This window comes from Rattus rattus, chromosome 16 (assembly GCF_011064425.1).
Source record: "Rattus rattus isolate New Zealand chromosome 16, Rrattus_CSIRO_v1, whole genome shotgun sequence".
NCBI classification, from domain to species: Eukaryota; Metazoa; Chordata; class Mammalia; order Rodentia; family Muridae; genus Rattus; species Rattus rattus.
In genome coordinates, this window is record NC_046169.1 from 44,087,153 (window position 1) to 44,103,338 (window position 16,186).

The window sequence follows — 16,186 nt, forward strand, 5'->3', positions numbered from 1 at the left end:
TTTTAGTCATTGTCAAAGGCCAAGGGTCCTGAGAATGTCTGAGGTTAGGGGTTCATTCAGGAGCCTTATTACCTTATTATTACCAAATGCCTGCTGCTGTTCACTGCTGCTCAAAGCTAAAAATTATAATAGCTGCCAAGTGCTGGGCCTGTCGGTAGTTAAAGCCCAGAGCAATAAGCCCAAGCCTATAAGTCACTGGGCCTGCTAGTCTAGTCCCTAGGCCTTGAATTTGGCAGGGCCTAGAACTGCCAGCACTGGAAGGGCAGGTGGACACTTTTCCTACACAGAAAGACCTGGTCATTTGATCAATAACAACTAGGCAGAGGCGCGATGGTAGGTGTTAGGAAGATGTATACACTTAAGGATTACAAAAGAAAACACAAAAAACTTTAGATCTAGAGCAAGAGCCAATCCTGAGGTTTTTCAATTCATATAAATCTAATGCCTGACTGATTCGTCCCCCTGGAGTCTCACCCGCCAAAGGGCAGGCATCTGCGCCTTCTACCCTAAAACCACCGGCAGGTGGCACCCCTTGTCGCGTTTCCTGCTGTTTCGGGGAAAGGGGTGGGACGTCCACTAGCCGGAAGCGGAAGCGTGTCCCTGGCATCCCGCCGTCCGGTCGTGCGGCTTGCGGCATGGCTTTCCGGCAGGCTCTTCAGCTGGCGGCCTGTGGTCTGGCGGGTGGCTCGGCCGCTGTTCTCTTCTCGGCGGTAGCGGTAGGGAAGCCGAGAGCTGGCGGGGATGCAGACACGCGCGCGACAGAGACGCCGGCCTGGAACGGAGCGCGCCCGGGGCACGGCGTCTGGGACTCCAACTGGGACAGGTGCGGGGACGGGAGGGTGGGGCTCAGGCCTGTGCCCTCACATCCATCTCGGTGGGGCAGATATCGGTTCCCTGAAGGGGACGGTGTGTGCTAGTGGGTCTTGAGTTTGTGTGAATCGGGGCGACGGCCCTTTGAGGGTTCCCGTACCAGGAGGTGCATCTTCCGAGGGTCTTCGTGCCTAGACCATCCATCCCTCTGAGGGACCTATACTTGCTCGGACCCCATCCTCGAAGAGTCCTTGTTCAGAGACCGTCCACCCGAAGGACTTCGTCCCAGGACCTTTGTGGGCCTGAAATTCTAAAGGCTTAAATTTTACTTATAGTCAGGGTCTTGATCAGGTTTGCCTCACAAATTGTCCTGATGCAGCTTGGGGGGAAATTGGGACTACGAGCTTGCTTTTCCTCCAGAGTCAGAGAACCTGTGCTTGAAATAGAACTAAGGGAACCCATGGAAACCGGGTATAGTGGCGTAGGACTTTAATCCCAGCACTAGGAGTCAGAGGTAGGCAGATCCCTGAATTCTTGGCTATGTAGAAAAACCCTGTCTCTAAAAAAGGAAAATGAAGTTACCTGATATTAAATGTTTTATTTATTTTTTTTTTGCCATGTCTGCATATGCAGATGGACCGGTAGGTACAGTGACTGGATCTTTGTTAGGTGGGGAAGGATGCATGACAGACAGATGGATAAACAAGACAGGAAGGGACTAAAACTGGCATATCCACTTGGTTTCTTTCTGCTGTGCCTTCCTCTCTGACAGTCCTCTTCAAATTTTGTCTGGTCCATTCCTGTATCTGCAACAAGACTTTGGCTTGGTTGTATATGGGGCTAACACCCCAGGTTAGCCTGCTCAGATAATGCTTGAGCCACCACCAAACTCTGCAAACCTTCCTCTTCACCATTGCTGTCATTTGTCCTGTTCCTGCCTCCTACATTTAGCTGAGTAGCTTCAGTTTCTTCAGCTCCTACATCCAGTCCACTAACTGCGGTCCTCAGCATTGTGATGGTCACTACCTCGTGACTAGTGAACATTTAAAGTGTGTTTAGTGTGATTTAGAAAAAAGCTCTATTTTTATTTAGTTTTAATTTAATTATAGTAATCCCTCTAATGCTGAAGGATTGGTTCCAGGGTCTCTGAACATATCAAACTCTGTGGATGTTCAAAATGATGAAGTATTTGCAGATAACCTAGACATCTAGCTTATCTTCCTGTATACGTTAAGTAATTCCTAGATTATTTACCACCCCCAATACAATAAAATTGCTACCTAAGTAGATGTTAAATTATATAGCTTGAGGTAAAAATCACATACAGAAAGGTCTTTTTAATTCAGCTGTGAACTTTTGAGTATTTTTGATGCCCGGTTGATTGAATATTGAGTATGGAATCTTCAGCTACAAAAGACCTAAGCATATTCAATTTACTTATTCAACCTGGCCTTTTGCAACCCTTCCTCCTCAGCTTTCCATGTGTGAGGAGTCCAGACTCGTACTATGAGAAAATAGAGCCAAGGGCCCATGTCTGATATTTTTAATTTATATTAGGGATGTTTGTGCAAGCTTGTCCTCCTTGTGCTTGGAAGGCTGAAGTAGGGTTGCTGCGATGTCAGCCTGAGCTACACCAAGAGGGCCTGTCTTATCACCAACAAAAGGAGTGAATGAACAGCCATGGGCTGGAGAGATGGCTCAGTGGTTAAGAACACTGACTGCTCCTCCGTAGGTCCTGAGGTCAACTTCCAGCAACCGTATGGTGGCTCACAACCATCTGTAATGGGATCTGTTGCTCTCTTCTGGTGTGTCTGAAGATAGCGGCAGTGTACTCATATGCATAAAATAAATAAATCTTTAAAAAGCAATGAAACAGCCCCATGACTACCGGAGTCATACAGACAGTCCTGTTCTAGGCTCTGTTGCAATGCATCTTTCCATTCTTACCTCTGTCCTATCACTGCTTGCATATTTGTGGCATTATTGACAGTTTTCCTTTTTTTCCTTCTCGTGCCTGTGTGAGTCTGTGTGAGAGCCTGAGGCAGATAATGGACGTTCTTTCTTGATCATACTTCAGATTTATCGTTTAAGGCGTGGTCTCTCAGTCAGGCCCAGAACTTGCTAATAGAAGTAGTCTGACTACACAGCTTCTTCTGGGCATCCTGCCTCCACTTTCTGAGGGTGGAATTATAGGTGGGTCACTATGCCTATCCAGTATTTATGTGGCTTCTGAACTCCAGTCTTCCTGCTTGTATAACAAGCACTTTAACCTCTGAGCCATCTCCCCAGCCTGTCTTCACCAGAAACATGAGCCTAAGGCTTCATGTTATATGCACACATCTGTATCACCCAGAGCAAGGCTGGCCTTCGGGAAGAGTGAAGATGTGCTCTGTGAGGCTAGGCTCTCTGGGCTGGGCTTCCCCCCTGGCCTTTTCCCAAGCACTGAAAGGTGTCTTGGACAAGAGGTCACAAGACAAGACATACTTTCATAATTAGGCGAGAGCCACTGTCACTCATTAACCTGAAGAAAAGGAACGTGGAATCTGGAGAAGATGAACTGGCTTCCAGGCTGGACCACTATAAGGCAAAGGCTACAAGACACATATTCCTCATCCGGCATTCCCAGTACAATGTGGATGGCTCGATGGAGAAGGACCGCACCCTGACCCCATTAGGTATGACTCATTGGTTGGCCTTGAAGTTACCAGCTAAACCTGGGATCTAGGCCCTCTCTCCTTTCTTTCCTTCTCCTCCCTCTCCCCTTTCCGCATGGTGATGATGGGGGCAGTCTCATTATGTAGTCTGAATTCCTGGTGATATCAGGTCACCACTCTGGTGATGCAGGTTACTATATCCAGCAGGAAATTATTTTCAAAACAAAAGGAAAATGATTTCTTAGAATGTTTTCAGTTATATGCTGAAGTACATTTAAGGAAAAAGCATTTGCTGTCACTGTCTCCTGTGACTCCAGAGAATCAGTTTGTAGTTTGTGTGTTTTGTTTTATGAGGCAGGCCATGAACTCATGGCAACCTTCCTGCCTCAGCCTCCTGGGTGTTGGGATTACAAGTCTGCACCACCAAAACCAGTCCAGTTTTCATGTTTTTCTTCGTGTTATGTTGAGTCTGTTGTCATGAGGCGGCGGGCTACCATGATGCTGAAACTGGATTTTGTTCTCCCCTTATCGGTACTGGGAATCGCACCCAGGGTTTTGAATGTTAGGCAGTTCTAAAAGTGGGCTATATTCTATTCCCAAGTAGAACTTGGTTTTGAATGTAGTTGAATAAAAATAGGAATAGCAAAAGGTCTACATCCCACTGCTGCCAAGTTTACACATGTTGCTAATTGAAATCGATGTATTTTCTCTCGGGGTTGAGGACAACTGATTGTTTCTTTGCTCCCTGAGGCCCTGTTTAAGCCTATGAGGATAATGTCTTCAGTGTTGGTACCTGTTTTTGCAGTAAGTGGAGGATCCTGGTTTATGACATTCACGGGTGTATTTCCTTCAAGGTCGGGAACAGGCTGAACTCACGGGGATCCGACTTGCAAGCCTGGGACTGAAGTTTAATAAAATCGTCCATTCCTCTATGACCCGTGCAGTAGAGACCACAGACATCATCAGTAAGCACCTGCCAGGTGAGTGCTGGTTGTCGACTGTGCTGAGTGTGTAGATTGACTCTTGGGCTGCACTGCTGACCAGGGACCCGCTTTTGTCCAGGTGTCTGCAGAGTCAGCACAGACTTGCTACGGGAAGGTGCCCCCATTGAACCGGATCCACCTGTGTCTCACTGGAAGCCAGAGGCTGTGGTAAAAATGTCACCCCTTGTGCCACTCGATTAGGGCAAGGCCTGCCCTTACCCTTGTCTGCTTGCACACTGACAACTCCTTACTTTGCTCCTAGCAGTATTATGAAGATGGAGCCCGGATTGAGGCTGCCTTCAGGAACTACATCCACCGAGCTGATGCCAAGCAGGAGGAGGACAGCTACGAGATCTTCATATGTCACGCCAATGTCATCCGCTATATTGTTTGTAGGTAAGTGCCAGCAACAGCGCCTTTGTCCAGAACACTGTCCGCTCCCAGTTTCCCTGCCACCATCCTTCCTGGCCTTGTGCTTCTTCAGCCCAGGTGCCGTATGACTCACAGGAGAATACTGGTGAAGCCTGACCGATTGTAGAATACCTTTGTTTTCCTTCCTCTGCTCTATCAGTGATAAACCCCGAGTGAAAGTGGCCATGACAGTGTATAATGTGATTAAGGAGCTGTGTTCTGGCCTCCACCACCTTATAAGAATGGTCTTAAGGTTTTTCTAGACAGGGTTTCTCTATGTAGCTCTGGCTGTCCTGGAACTTACTCTGGCTTCAAACTCAGAGATCCAAATGCCTGCCAAGTGTGGGGATTAAAAGCGTGTGCTACCACCCCCTGGCCTGTTTTTTATTTTTACATACCTGTTCCAGTTGCCTGTCGGTAGATGGTGCCAGTAGCAGTCAACATGGACTTGCTCTGAGATTTTGTTTCCTTCGTTCTGTTGATATCAGAACTTCTATAAGCATCATTTTTCTCAGTGTTTGTGAACAGTTTGGGCACCTTGGGGGTCCTGATACTTTTCTGCTACTCCTGCACATGTAATTGGGCCTGTTGTACATTATGGTACGACCGTTGGTTTGCTGCTCAGTCCGCTTTGTGTTTTGGATTTTCTTTACTTTCTATACAATAGAACATTCCAGGCTCATGCTGTTTCCCTGCATATCCTTGCTTTGGCCACTTTTCCATGGGTGCCATCATAGTAGCTTGCTACCTATTTTTGGACTGTTACCTGTGCCATGATGGTGCCAGGAACGTCCTGGATTATTTATTTTGCACCTCATTATCTTATATTCTTTAATAGTCCCTGAAAACCGACATTAATGATGAAAATGCAGAAGGAATTAGGATCCTGGGAAGAGTATTTATGCTGTGAAGAAAGGCAGTTTTTAGTTCTGTTCAGGAGTCAGCGTCCTGAGTTGTAAAGGGCAACACTAAGACTACAACGTAGGTGCTGGGAATTGAACTCTTCCTCTGGAAGAGCAGCACGTTGCTGCATCTATCCAGCTCTTCTCCAGGATAGCCAGTGTGACATAGAGAGACCCTGTCTTAAAAATACGGGAGAGCACGAGCCATACCTCTGTCCTGGGAGACCAGCCACGTCTTGTCAGAAATACTTGTAGCACAAATTTGTGTTGCAGTGGAGAACATTAAATGCTTTGATATCACTAGTCCTGAGCACATTTCTGACTTATTTGGGTTAAGCTCTTGTCCCTACAGGTTGAGTACCTTACTTAGAGCTCTATTGAGACATTTCCCCTGGACACTCTTCCCTGAAGACCTCCATTACTGGCCTAGCTGAATGCATCTACTCTAAGACTGTCAAGTTGCCTGAACCCAGCCTCTCTCCCTGAGAAAAGCAACTGTGTATCACTCTGAACTTTCTGCTAGCATTATCTTTCTTTCCCCAGGGCACTGCAGTTTCCTCCAGAAGGTTGGCTCCGCCTGTCCCTCAACAATGGTAGTATCACCCACCTGGTGATTCGACCCAATGGTCGTGTTGCACTCAGGACCCTTGGGGACACAGGGTTCATGCCCCCAGACAAGATTACTCGGTCCTGAGGCTGCCTGTAAGACTGCACCCTGTCCTCTGCTGGTGGCCTGCCTACAGCCTTCCCTTGTCTTCCACAGCTGTGCTGTGGCTTCACGTTCGTCTCCAGAAGAGGATATCTCAAGTGTCACATTTGGGTGCTTACTTCTGGCTCAGGCTGAAGAAGGCAACGTATGAGTTAGATGGCCTTTTTGAAAGCTCTCTACTTTACTATTACCACCAGCATAGCCCTAGGAGGTGCGACAGGAGTCTTCCTAGGCAGAAGGCGGGCCTGTCACGGGTACTGTATCACGGGATTGTAGTAGATTAACCGAACACTCTATGACCTCTGGAAGACCTGTCAGGTAGTGGGGTGGTGTTTACAGGTGGTTATTTCACTGCAATCTAGGGACTTTGGTTGCTTATTTATCAAAGATTTTCCTCATGTGGGTTCTTGCTTTGAAAACCAACTTCTCAGCTCAATTAGGAGATTCTGTGTCTACTGCGTTTGAATGATGGACAAAGGGGCTGGCTTCCTATGAGGTAGATAAAAGCCAAGAAAATGGCACTGCAAAAGGACTGTGGCCTGTATAAGGCAAGTAGGTGATAGTTCTATAAGAGGTTCCTTGGAAGCAAAGATAGCTCCACTGACCAGAAGAGGTGGCATATACTTGTAATTCTAGCATCCGGGAGGCAGAAGCAGGATCGTGAGTCTCTAGCCAGCCTGAGTTATGTTAAAAGACCCAGAAAAATATCCCTGAGTGACGGTTCCATTTTAGTTTGCTACTGTTAACCTTGAACTTGTAGGTTATTTAGAAATGATGTGTTTATTCCAGATATTCTGATAAGAAAAAAATGGTTTTTGTATGTGTGGTTTTTGTTTTTGTGACAGAATCTTAACTGTTGCCCAGGCTGGCTTCAAACTTGAGACCCTTCTGAGTCTTGTAATTGTTGGGATTGCAGGTATATACTACCACACCTGTCCGTCCGTCCCCCTATCCTCCAAAAAACCCAGTACAGTTTCTATGAAGTGGTTGTGAGCATCTTCTGTAATCAATGCAATGAATTGGAATATTTGATGTATCTCTCTGCCCTCTTTGGAAATAATAAAATTTTACTTTGTTGTTGTTGTTTATTTGTTTTAAAAGAAAAAAGGTGTCTAGAGCCCTTTCTCAGTGCCTTCTATCCCAGGGCTAATCCCAGGCTTCCTGTTTGGAGGACTACCTACAAGCCAGAAGGCACACTGCTTCTTGTCCAACAATAGGCCTGAGAGGTATCCCTTAGAGTTAACTTTGGCTACCCTTATGCTGCTTTCTAGAAGTAATTGAAGCAAGAATGGTAAGCTGTCAACTTCTCACCTGTCAGGACTCCTCATCTGACCTGATGGGAAAGTAAAGCATTTCACAGGAGACAGTGACTTGCTCAGGGTCAGTGTACTAAGGATATCCCCGTGTGGTACAAACTCCATAGCAGACCTTTAAGAACTGGCAGTGTTTTGGGAATAAGCCTTCGCTGTGATGAGAGGTGAGCTCCTTGTATGGGAAATGAGTTACCTTTCTTGGAATGTAAGGCATAATGATTGCTTGTAATAGCAGTGGCCCTGCAAGCTGACCCAGTCTGACCCAGTCAGTTCTAACTCTTCAGATTCTACTTCTCCTTATCACCAGTCAAAATTCACACTGCAAAGTGATTGCCGAGAGTGAACAGTAGGGACAAGAGGCTAGAGCAAGGCCTGCAGAAGTTTGTTGTCAGGTCATGATACAAATCTGATAAGACTTCAAAGAATGCTCCTGAGTCAAACCTTGCTTGCTGGACTGTTCACATTTGCTAGTTCAAAATCTGTGATCCAATAATTTTTAAATGTTCCTGGGTTGGACCTTTCTTGCTAGGCTGTTGATCTACACAATGCTATGTCAAAATCTCACTATTTTCTGATTTCAAAGTTACATTTTTTTTTCTCATTTGTCTCAGGAAAACAATGGAATGAAATACTATAATACAACTCCTAAAGTAACTATACTAATTGTTCGGTTTGAAGCAACCATGTGAAATTAGGTTTCCTTATGGTCTGCACCTGCTGTGAATACTTGGGCAAGAGTGACCACCAACCCCATATTAGGGAGGGATCTGACCAGTGGGTCTTAGAGGCCCATGAGATTGTGACAGAAAATGTGTGGTGCTGGATATTGAAACCATATTCCTTGGTTTAAGAGAAATGTTTAGAGTTCTGAAACACTGGTGACAGTATTGGCAAGTCTTGCCAGAACAGTTTACGAGTAATTTGAGGGAATCTGAATCAGTGGTAAGAATGCACGCCGCTGCATAGCACTGATTCTTCTTGACTACTGTGGTTTGCTTTATTCCAGTGTTTGCTATGAGACAAATGAGAAATGCTAATAAAAATTTTAAGTCAGAAAATGACTAGATCTTGACATAACAAGTGTGTGTCAACTGCCCAGCAAGCAAGGCCCAAATCTAGAAGACAAAACCCTAACCATTTCCTCCAGAAGCAGTGAAGATGGACTATTCAGTAGCATCTCTTGTTGGTTCCTGCCATAGAGCTGCAAGCACTTATTTTCAACATTGTCTCCTCCTCTAGAAATGAGGGATGGTGGTGGTAGTAGGGTGTCTGTTACAAGTTCATCCATACCAAGCCACTGCAGGAAGGATGCCTTTTACAACCCCATCACACATTAAAAACTCATAGTTGTTAATCAGAAGAAGTCTTATACTGCTACGTAATCAAATGTTATCAACTGTGCTAGAATCATCTGAAACCCAACAAGTAAACTTATCTTGTTCAAGGCCATCAGGGCATGCACAGAGTAAGACCACCTCACAGACACCAACGTGGTGATACTCAATGTACTTTTTAATGAAAATATTGTTTACAGTTTTACTAAGAAGGGGATTCTGTCCAGATAACAAGGAATCATTTCTTATACAACACTTTGAGAAAGATCAATTAAACAGTGTTTATGATATAGAATCATGTGTTACTAACAGGCATCATATACCCTTCACACTAGTGGAAAAATAATCTAGTCCAAAGGTGGCTTAAAGTTTAAAATGGGCCAGCAAGATGGGCTCAGCAAGTAAAACTCAATTCCAGTGACCTGAGTTGGATCCCTGAGACCTACATGGTATAAGAACTGACTCCCAAAAGTTGTCTTACGTAAATGTCATTAAGAAATAAAGAGTTAATGCCTAGCGAATAAAGCAAGGCCCTAGGTTGGTCCCCAGCTCGGAAAAAAAAAAAAAAAAAAGAGTTAAAAAAAAAAGTTAAAAAAGGGCAAAACTAGTACTTTGGTTTTTATTTGAGTATGGAAAAACAACAAAAATAACCCCACAGGACAATAAGACTTTAGAGAAAACAAGATCATAGCTGAATCTAATGTGTGGGGTTTGGTTTCTTTTGAGAACAAAGATTCCCTTTGGGACTGTTTCCAGGTCACGTTATTGGCTGTCTTGTACTTAGAGCTCAGCTGCTTACAAGGGGAATGAAAACAAACTGAATCCAAAGTCCAAAATCTCAATTCTGATATTTCCTACCACATTAAAATGCTTCAAAAAAAAAAAAAAAAAAAAAGAGGACCTAAACATTTGAGCTCAGAATTTTTACTTTATTGGTTTTTTTGTTTGTTTGTTTTGTTTTTTGTTTTTGAGACAAGATCTCTGTGTAGTTCTAGATGTCCTAGAACTCACTATGAAGACCAGGCTGGCCTCAAAGCTCTGAGAACCCCCTGCTTCTGCCTAATGGGTGATGGGGTTAAAAGAGTGCCTGGTAACACCCATTTAGCACTATAGTCTCAAAATCTAAATTTGGAAAAATTAAAAAATGGCTCACAAAAGGCACTGAAGTTGGTAAAATCAGTGGTGTACTTCTGTAGTGGGAGTAAGACTGCAAGTGTCTGTAGAACACTACTGGCTTTGTGCAAGCGGCCGTGCCACATAGCCAGGACCCAGCGTTAGCAAGGTGGCTTGATCTTGGTGCCTTAGGGTTTGCAGTGCCACTCTTTACACATCTCCTGGGATAGCCAAAAGTAAACACCTCAAGCCACTGAAATGAACTCAGGTCTCGAGTGCTAAACTCTGGTATAACACTCTTTAAGTAATTTCTGGAATATGGGATACATCTGTCATGTTAATCATGCTCAGTGACATCTCAGGATAAATGTTAAGACTAGGGAACAACTCCCAGATTGCTTATTCATTGACGAGCACTGAGAAATGGTTCTGTGTTTAGTTACTGCTGCTGAGTTTTCTATGATTACTGGCATGATTCTCAGTGGCTTTAAGTCTCCCCGCCCCACTTCCTGGCAGTGTTTTGAGCATTGTTACTGAAGTCTGAGACAGTCAAGGCCCATCTGCTTCTCTGACACCTGTTTTCTCACTGTTGGAACAACTGGGATGAAGTGACAGATTTGCAATTGCATATCAGAAAGCTGTCCCTCCCCCAAAGAGAGACAGCACATAATTCATCGGTCTCAGAAACTGGGTGTGCTGGCACATGCTGCAGAGCTGCTGCTAACACATCCAATCAGAGCAGCACCTCACTTGTCAACTGCCTTTGTATCTTTGCTCCACTTCAAAATCAGAAGTTTCCACCTGAAAAGTCTGAATCATTACTATAGCCACACTTTCAAACAATTTGTATCTGAGTTTGCTTTCATTAACTTCTTCCAAAATATCAGACATTCAAATTCTACTCAGAACATTGTATTTTTTAAAATTCTGGTACCCTCAAAGTGAGGATTATACATTCTTTTATGGAATTTTTACCAATAAGCATTACTCTTCTTTAAAAAACAAAGAAGTAAATGAATCCCAGGAGTGAGCATACTGGCTGGCTCTACAGAGCTGCAAGTCGGGCCATGCATGCCACTCTTTGGAAGTGTCTCCCATGTGCTGGACTGTAGCGTCCAGGGCTGTGCAGGCCAGAAGAGAATGTGGTGTGGCCAGGCTTACTGGGGCTGCTCCCAGCTGGGCTGCTTCGTCCTGAGCAGCTATGACAGCAATCAAGATCCACCAACTCAGTTGTGAACTTCCCTTTGAGTGCAGGACTTGGCCAACTACGGAAACCAAAACGATTTGTTACCACAGAAAGGCACACCAGAGAGTCGAGATTTAAGAACAAAACAAAGACATAGGCACGACACTTGTATTAACAGAGAGGAGATACTCCTACATCCCAAATATGAAGACTTTACCCACAACACCCATGTTCCAGCTATAAATTCTGGACACTGCCTCCCCGGATGCAGTTTGCCAGGAGCAAGCCTGGCCTACTTTTCTACTCAACGGACATCTGCCTTTGTGACCACATCTACATGGACACAGGCCAGGCTTGCATTGGGGAGCTACCCCGGTTAGCTTTATTACTATGAGAAAGCCACCTATGCATGATAACCCTGTCAGTCTCTGCACTCTGATGTTGTGATTAGTAGTACCTCTGTCTGTCTGAGGGTGAGTAGCGCATGACGGTACTTTTCCATCTGTGGACTGCTGGGTACAGACCAGGGTCAATAATCGCACACTCAAGGGCTGCTAAAACATCTCGATCTAGTTTTGATGGCTCCTCTCTAGAATGCAGAACAGAAGATAAATAAGAAAAAGCAGAAACACTGGGGTTGGGGGCACTTTTAAGGTATTGTATTTTTAACTCAAGAACCAATCTGGAGGGGCTAAAGAAATGGTTTAGTAGCTAAGGGGTCTTACAAAGGACTGGATTTGGCTTCTAGTATCCAAGTTGGAAAGCTTACAAGCACAAAATAAATGAAAAAAAAAAAAAAAACAATAACAACAAACAAAACACCACCAATCTGGGCTGAGCATATAAATCAACCCCTAAACCAGCCTAAGGTGAGTGGGTAGGGGGAGCTGGTATGCAAGGCCAGGGCTGGTCAAGGTAAGTGCTGTCAGGAATGGGTCTTCCATCCATTGGTTGTATCGTGTGCCCTTATTACTAACATGGGTTTGAGTCTTAAACATAGGGCAGATGAAATCATTCTGTAGGTACTTATCCTTACCGACACTGGATTAGCACAGCCCAGAGAGAAGACCCCAAGGATATTAGAAAACTGTACACTCATTACAGTTTACAAACATCTTTAACTTACCCAGACAGGAAGAGCCTCTTGGTGGGATCTGCTGTGGCAGATGAGAACCCAGGTTCCAGACCAGCCTGAACCCCAAGTTGGGGGCTGTTGGGGCCCAAAGACATTTCAGCCATTGCCTCTGACACCTCACTGTTGGTCCTGACTTGCTTATTTTCAAGTCTTGCTATTGCAGCAGGAGATGCCAAGCCACTTTCTACTACACCTTTACTTGAAGCCAGTATCTTATCCTCTAGTTCCCTATTTTTATTTGGTGTCTCGAAAAGGTTATCTCCTAGACTTTGCAAATTCAGTTTATCAAACTCTTGAGTCAAAATAGAAACAGGTGGTGGAAGGGCCTCCTCTCCATTGGTGGCCTCTGTTTCCCTTCCATCTGCAGTCCTGCTGTTCAGAGGATAACAAAACCCATTTCTGCTGTTATCTGGGTAAAATCCAACTGCGGCTTCTCCAGGGTCCGCCTTCTGTCCCAAGGAAGGGGAACCACTTTTGGAGTTTTGGAATTTGTCGACTGAGGGCTGACTCTGACTTGGAACTGTATTTTGCTGATTTTTAACTTCTTCCAAGCTAATGTCATCACCCCCATCTAGAAACGCTCCCACGGAGATGGAGTTGCTGTACTTCTTTCCACTGCCTGTAAGACAACAACACTGCATGTCAGTGTTCAGGATGAGACTATAACCCTAACCCTACAACTCGAGCAAGAAATGACTGCACTGGGTTAGGCTTTGAGACAAGGACCACGTGGCCAGTTACCCTCAAGTTGGTTTGATAAGGTTCTAGAAATACTATGTAGAAGAAGCTCGTGAAAAATTACTTCAAGGGGCCAGGAGAAATGGCTGAGCGGTTAAGGGCACTGACTGCTCTTCCAGAGGTCCTGAGTCCAATTCCACACGGTGGCTCACAACCATCTATAGTAGAATCCAATGCCCTCCTCTGCTCTGTCTGAAGACAGTGACAGTACACTTACATAAAACAAATCTTTAAAAAATAAATATAAAATAAAACTACCTCATGAAATATCAACAACTTGAGAGTAACACTGAAGTCAGTTGCTATAAGAGAATTCTTCAACATTAACTAAGTGCTTATAGTCAAGTCAAGCAATAGGTTTAGAGCACATAAAGAAGCATCCTGACACTGACTGCCAGCCTGGGGCAGCTTCTTCCACAGCCCACGGACATAGCCTTTTCTCCAGCAGATTCAAGGTTGCTTCTCAGACTCATTTTTAATTTGGTATGACGTGTGTCTACATACATAACATGTGCTGTGTGTGTGTGCTGTGTGTGTATAGGCAGTGGCATGAAACTAGAAGTCATGAGTAGTTTGTGGGGTTCTCTCCTTCCACCTTTATGTGGGTTCTAGGGATAGAACCTGGTCACCAGGCATCTGTAGCGAGTGCTTCTACTTGCTATGCCACCTCAAGGAACCAATTTCTACTTACATATATCATATTCTCCCTCCTTCCCTACATTGTTACAGAAAATTTAATTTGTAGGTCAGTACTTCAATTTTAACTTAGAAAGCTTTAAATGACATTAATTTCTATTTTGGGGAAATCAAAGCTGCAGTTATCCCTGGCTCCTCTAGAACCCACTTTGCAGACAAGGCTGGTTTCCATCTCAGAGATCCTCCTACCTGTGCTGGGATTAAAGGGTGCACCACCAGGGCCTGCCTGTTCCATTTTATTTTTGAGACAGGGTGTCTATACTTTATTCCTGGATTGCCTCTTCTTGCATAGATTAGGTTGGCCATATCCTTCCTGCCTCCTGACCTCAGTTCTGGGCATTCACTAGCACACCCGTGTGTGAGGGGCCTCATCCAGCTGGCCAGCCTGGCCTCTAACCTTCCGTGGAGCTGCAGTTTTCAATGCACTGATCTCCTTCCCAGCCCCTCTTAGGTGCTAATGCTATAGACACTGCTATACTGGGCTAAGACCACTATCTTTAGTTTGACTCATAACACAGTTTTATTTTTGACATAGAATAAAGAGCTGCTAGACCAACAGCAACCCTAAGCTGTTTCTTCAGGGAGGGCGGTGCTCTACGTTGCAAGAACAGAAATGCAGGAGTGAGGGGAGTTAGCTAGAGGACATATCTGCAGTGAAGACTCTTGACTTTCTAGCTTGTTTCCAATGTGCTGTCAAATTTACTAGGTTTGTTTCATTTTAGTTTTAATTACAAAAATGATAATATGTTAGTTGGAAAACATTGAAGTGAGATGTAACTCTAATGTTGCTATAATCATCTTAATATTTTGAAAATTAGGAGGTTCTGACAGAGCCCTACTGATACAGATGAGGATGGTTACAGCTAACCATTGGATTGAACAAGGGGACCCTGGTGGAGGAGTTAAGAGAGAAGGCTGAAGCAGTGGAAGGGGTTTGCAACCCCATAGGAAGAACAACAATATCAACCAATCAGATGACCCCCCCTCCCCCAGAGCTCCCAGGGACTAAACCACCAACCAATGAGTACACATGGAGGGACCCATGACTCCAGCCACATGTGTAGCGGAAGATGTCATTGTCCAGCATCAGTAGAAAGAAAAGCCCTTGGTCCTATGAAGGCTTGTTCCCCAATGTAGGGGAATGCCAGGGCATTAGGTTGGAGTGGGTGGGCGGGCATGGGAGCATCCTCATAGAAGCAAGAGGAGCGGGAGGGGAAAGGGAGTAAAGGGGATAACATTTAAAATGTAAATACATAAAATATCCAAGAAAAATAAAATTATTTTTTAAAATCATAAAGAAAAACATTTTGAAAACTAACATTGTGTAAATATACTTAAAGTTTTTTTCTACATTAATGACTGATTATTCTACATCACTCATTCTAATTGTTTACATCATTCACTACTTTAAAGAATTTTAAAGCATAATTTTATTTAAAGCCATGATTTTTCTGCTCAAGGATAGAACTATTTACTTCCTCAGCCAATCCTCAACTGTAGGTGAGGGTCCCTCAACTATATGCTTGAACACTGGACTAAGCCAACGGTCTGTCCAGAGCCCGGACAGCACATTTATTTTCTGGGAAACTCTCCACGTTGGCATAGAGTTTTAAGGTGTTTCTTTAAAACATTTTTTTAAAATATATTTTATTACGTGAGTGTTTTGCTTGCTTGTGTGTCATGTGCATTTCGTGTGCCCTGTGCCAGCAGAGGTAGAGGGTGTGGGAGCCTCTGGAACTGGAGTTGTAGGTGGCAGTGAACCACCACACACATGGGTGCTGGGAACTGAACTCGGGTCCTCTCCAAAAGCAGCAAGTATTTTTACCTGCAGAGCCATTTCTCCAGTCCCAGTACTTCTTTGATTTGAGTGAGATACATGATTTTCCTTCCTTTAAAGACTATTTTTCTTGTCCCATTTCACTTTAGGTGTATAACATTAAAAACTTTAATATGCCTTCCTACCCCCAGTGCTGGAAACTGAATCTATGGCGTTGTTCATGGTAAGCACGTTCTACCTGAGCTACAACGCAGACTAATTTTACCTTTTTCAATGGTGTTGGTGAATGATGACCTATCTTATGCTTTTTGTACTCAGGTTAACCTTTTCTAAGCACTCCACTAACTTGCTTAGTACTCAGTACATGCTATACCCAACGACTTCACAAAATACAATGTGCAGTACTCTGAAAGCTATGCTCCTTA

General features: G+C 44.3%; 2 protein-coding genes across 4 annotated transcripts in view; one reads left to right on the forward strand and one right to left on the reverse strand.

Annotated features, from left to right (window-relative positions):
* Positions 1 to 594: 594 nt before the first annotated feature.
* Pgam5 (PGAM family member 5, mitochondrial serine/threonine protein phosphatase) lies at positions 595 to 7,546 on the forward strand. Of its 2 annotated transcripts, none has more exons than XM_032886770.1 (6): positions 595 to 823; positions 3,307 to 3,485; positions 4,319 to 4,444; positions 4,527 to 4,615; positions 4,710 to 4,843; positions 6,304 to 7,546. In XM_032886770.1, the coding sequence occupies exons 1-6, from the start codon at positions 636 to 638 to the stop codon at positions 6,452 to 6,454; spliced, it is 867 nt and encodes a 288-aa protein (XP_032742661.1). In that variant the 5' UTR covers positions 595 to 635; the 3' UTR covers positions 6,455 to 7,546. The 2 variants fall into 2 exon arrangements, with proteins under 2 accessions (XP_032742661.1, XP_032742662.1); XM_032886771.1 differs by having other exon boundaries at positions 4,713 to 4,843.
* A 3,526-nt stretch (positions 7,547 to 11,072) lies between these two features.
* The window catches only part of Ankle2 (ankyrin repeat and LEM domain containing 2), a 29,421-nt gene continuing 24,307 nt past the window's right edge, over positions 11,073 to 16,186 (reverse strand). For both annotated transcript variants that reach the window (XM_032886395.1, XM_032886394.1), the window contains exons 11-13: positions 12,542 to 13,169; positions 11,873 to 12,004; positions 11,073 to 11,494 (exon numbers count right to left, since the gene is read on the reverse strand). In XM_032886395.1, the coding sequence (XP_032742286.1) occupies positions 11,275 to 11,494; positions 11,873 to 12,004; positions 12,542 to 13,169 (980 nt within the window). In that variant the 3' untranslated portion in view covers positions 11,073 to 11,274. The remainder of the gene's footprint in view (positions 11,495 to 11,872; positions 12,005 to 12,541; positions 13,170 to 16,186) is intronic.